The 2,105-nt window shown below is 36.2% G+C and overlaps 1 protein-coding gene across 1 annotated transcript; it reads left to right on the forward strand.

Moving 5' to 3' along the window:
- The first annotated feature begins 1,176 nt into the window (after window positions 1-1,176).
- On the forward strand, window positions 1,177-1,566 carry LOC148941579 (uncharacterized). The gene has a single exon (XM_089104204.1). It carries the CDS (start codon window positions 1,177-1,179, stop codon window positions 1,564-1,566), a length of 390 nt encoding a protein of 129 aa, XP_088960330.1.
- Window positions 1,567-2,105: the final 539 nt, after the last annotated feature.

The raw sequence follows: 2,105 nt of genomic DNA on the forward strand, positions 1-2,105 counted from the left end.
TTGTGTGTGTGTTTTTGTCTTTGTGTGTGTGTGTCTATGTGTGTGTGTGTGTGTGTGTGTGTGTGTGTTCACGTAAAAATACCCTCCATCTCTTCCATGGAAAATTCCCCCCTCAAGACATTCCCATTCCTGTCGACTTTTGGAGGGTGTTTCTTCATTTTTCGATAATCAGGCAATTTTCCCAAACTCATAGCTGTTGATTGGCAGCACTAAAGTTAATGAATCCTAAATCTTTTGGAAACAGCCTCTATTTTCTGTCCGTTTTTAAGTTTTGATGTTGCTCCTTACTTTCAGTTGAATAAACTTTTTTTATAATTTAATTTCTGATCACACACAGAAACACACACACACACACACACGTGTGTGTGTGTGTGTGTGTGTGGCTGGAATGATATGGCATGGACATCCTTGAGACCTATTAAAATGACTAAAGCTTGGAATTTCCAAATTCTAGTGAGTCGGCTGTTACTGAAGATAGTATGTATCAGCTTCTAGAAGGGAAACAGCTTGAAATAGTTGACAATATTTTACTGGCTGTCAATGATCCTAATTATTTTGGGAAAAAATGTTTTTCTCATAGGTTAACCAGGTGGCACCGGTAAATACATTTGTTTATAAGACTTCGTATCAAATTCTGTCTGGAAAAAATTAAAAAGTACAATGTAAGGCTTATACAGGATAACAGCAACCTTATTGCCATTTTGACTAACAACACACAAGACCTTTGGCTTGAAAGTTCCACTTTCCTCAGATTCTGTTTCCTGTATAATACCTTGTTCAAGCAGAAGCTTAGAATTAGCTCAAATAGATGTTTTCCTACTTGATGCAATACCCATGCTTCCCAAGTATGGCTTATAAAATATGGATCAGTTGTTGCGGTCCATTGCAAATCCAAACCTACCATATTTGGTGGGAAAATTGTATTTGCTGGAGGTGATTTCCGACAGTGTTTACCAGTTCAACACCGCAGTAACCGCAGTGAAACATTCGATTTATCAATAAAATAAGTCATCTTTGTAAGAACTTCAAACGTATTTTCTTCGGGAAAAATATGCGGGTCGATCCTGAACAGGAAGCATATGCAAAGTACACCCTCGAACTGGGAAATGGAAATCTTACTAAAAATGAGCTTAATGAAATTGAATTACCGGAAGATATAATTTCCAGTGGAAAAATATGCGGGTCGATCCTGAACAGGAAGCATATGCAAAGTACACCCTCGAACTGGGAAATGGAAATCTTACTAAAAATGAGCTTAATGAAATTGAATTACCGGAAGATATAATTTCCAGTGGAAATTTAATTGAGGAAGTATTTGGAGATTGTTCGTCTAAACAAAGTTTCGATTTAATGAAGGGTCGAGTTATTTTAACTTCAAACAAGAAAGTTAGTAAAATAAATTCGAAAATTGTCGATTACCTTCCAGGAGAATGCATATCGTATAAAAGTTACGACTCAGTAAAAGATAAAGAAAAAAGAGGAATTGAATTTACTCCAGAATTCCTCAATTCAATTGACACAGCAGATTTACAACCACATGACTTAAAAATAAAGAAATTACGATAGTTATGCTTTTGGGTAACTTAGCTATTTCAGAAGGGATGTGTAATGGGATCCGTGTTATTATTACTGAATTATGTAACAACATAATTAAGGTAAATATAATTACTCGGAAAAAGTCAGGAAAAGAAGTCCACATATCCTGAGTTACAGTGGACTCTAGTAAAGGTAAACTTGGATGTACTGTTCAACGACATTAATTTCGAATTTGACCCGCATTCGCCATGACTATACATAAGTCGCAAGGGCAAACTTTCCAATTTGGTGGCGCCGACCTTAGTACTCGAGTTTTTAATCATGGTATGTTATGCGTTGCATTTTCTCCTGTGAAAAGACAACGTAGCTTAAGAGTTCTGCTACTACCTGAAAATGAACGAAGAACATATAATGAATTGTAGAAGGAAGCTCTGACAACTACCAACGGAACGCTTTCTTGTTAGAGTGATATTTTTTTTTTGATTTTCAGTGCCTACCATACCTAACTCAACCTGAGCTTTTAAAAGAAACAAAGGTTCGACGTAATGTCTTCCATAATGACAAGACAA

This window comes from Artemia sp. Qi Xiang Cuo, chromosome 18, assembly GCF_049724085.1.
Source record: "Artemia sp. Qi Xiang Cuo chromosome 18, ASM4972408v1, whole genome shotgun sequence".
NCBI lineage: Eukaryota > Metazoa > Arthropoda > Branchiopoda > Anostraca > Artemiidae > Artemia > Artemia sp. Qi Xiang Cuo.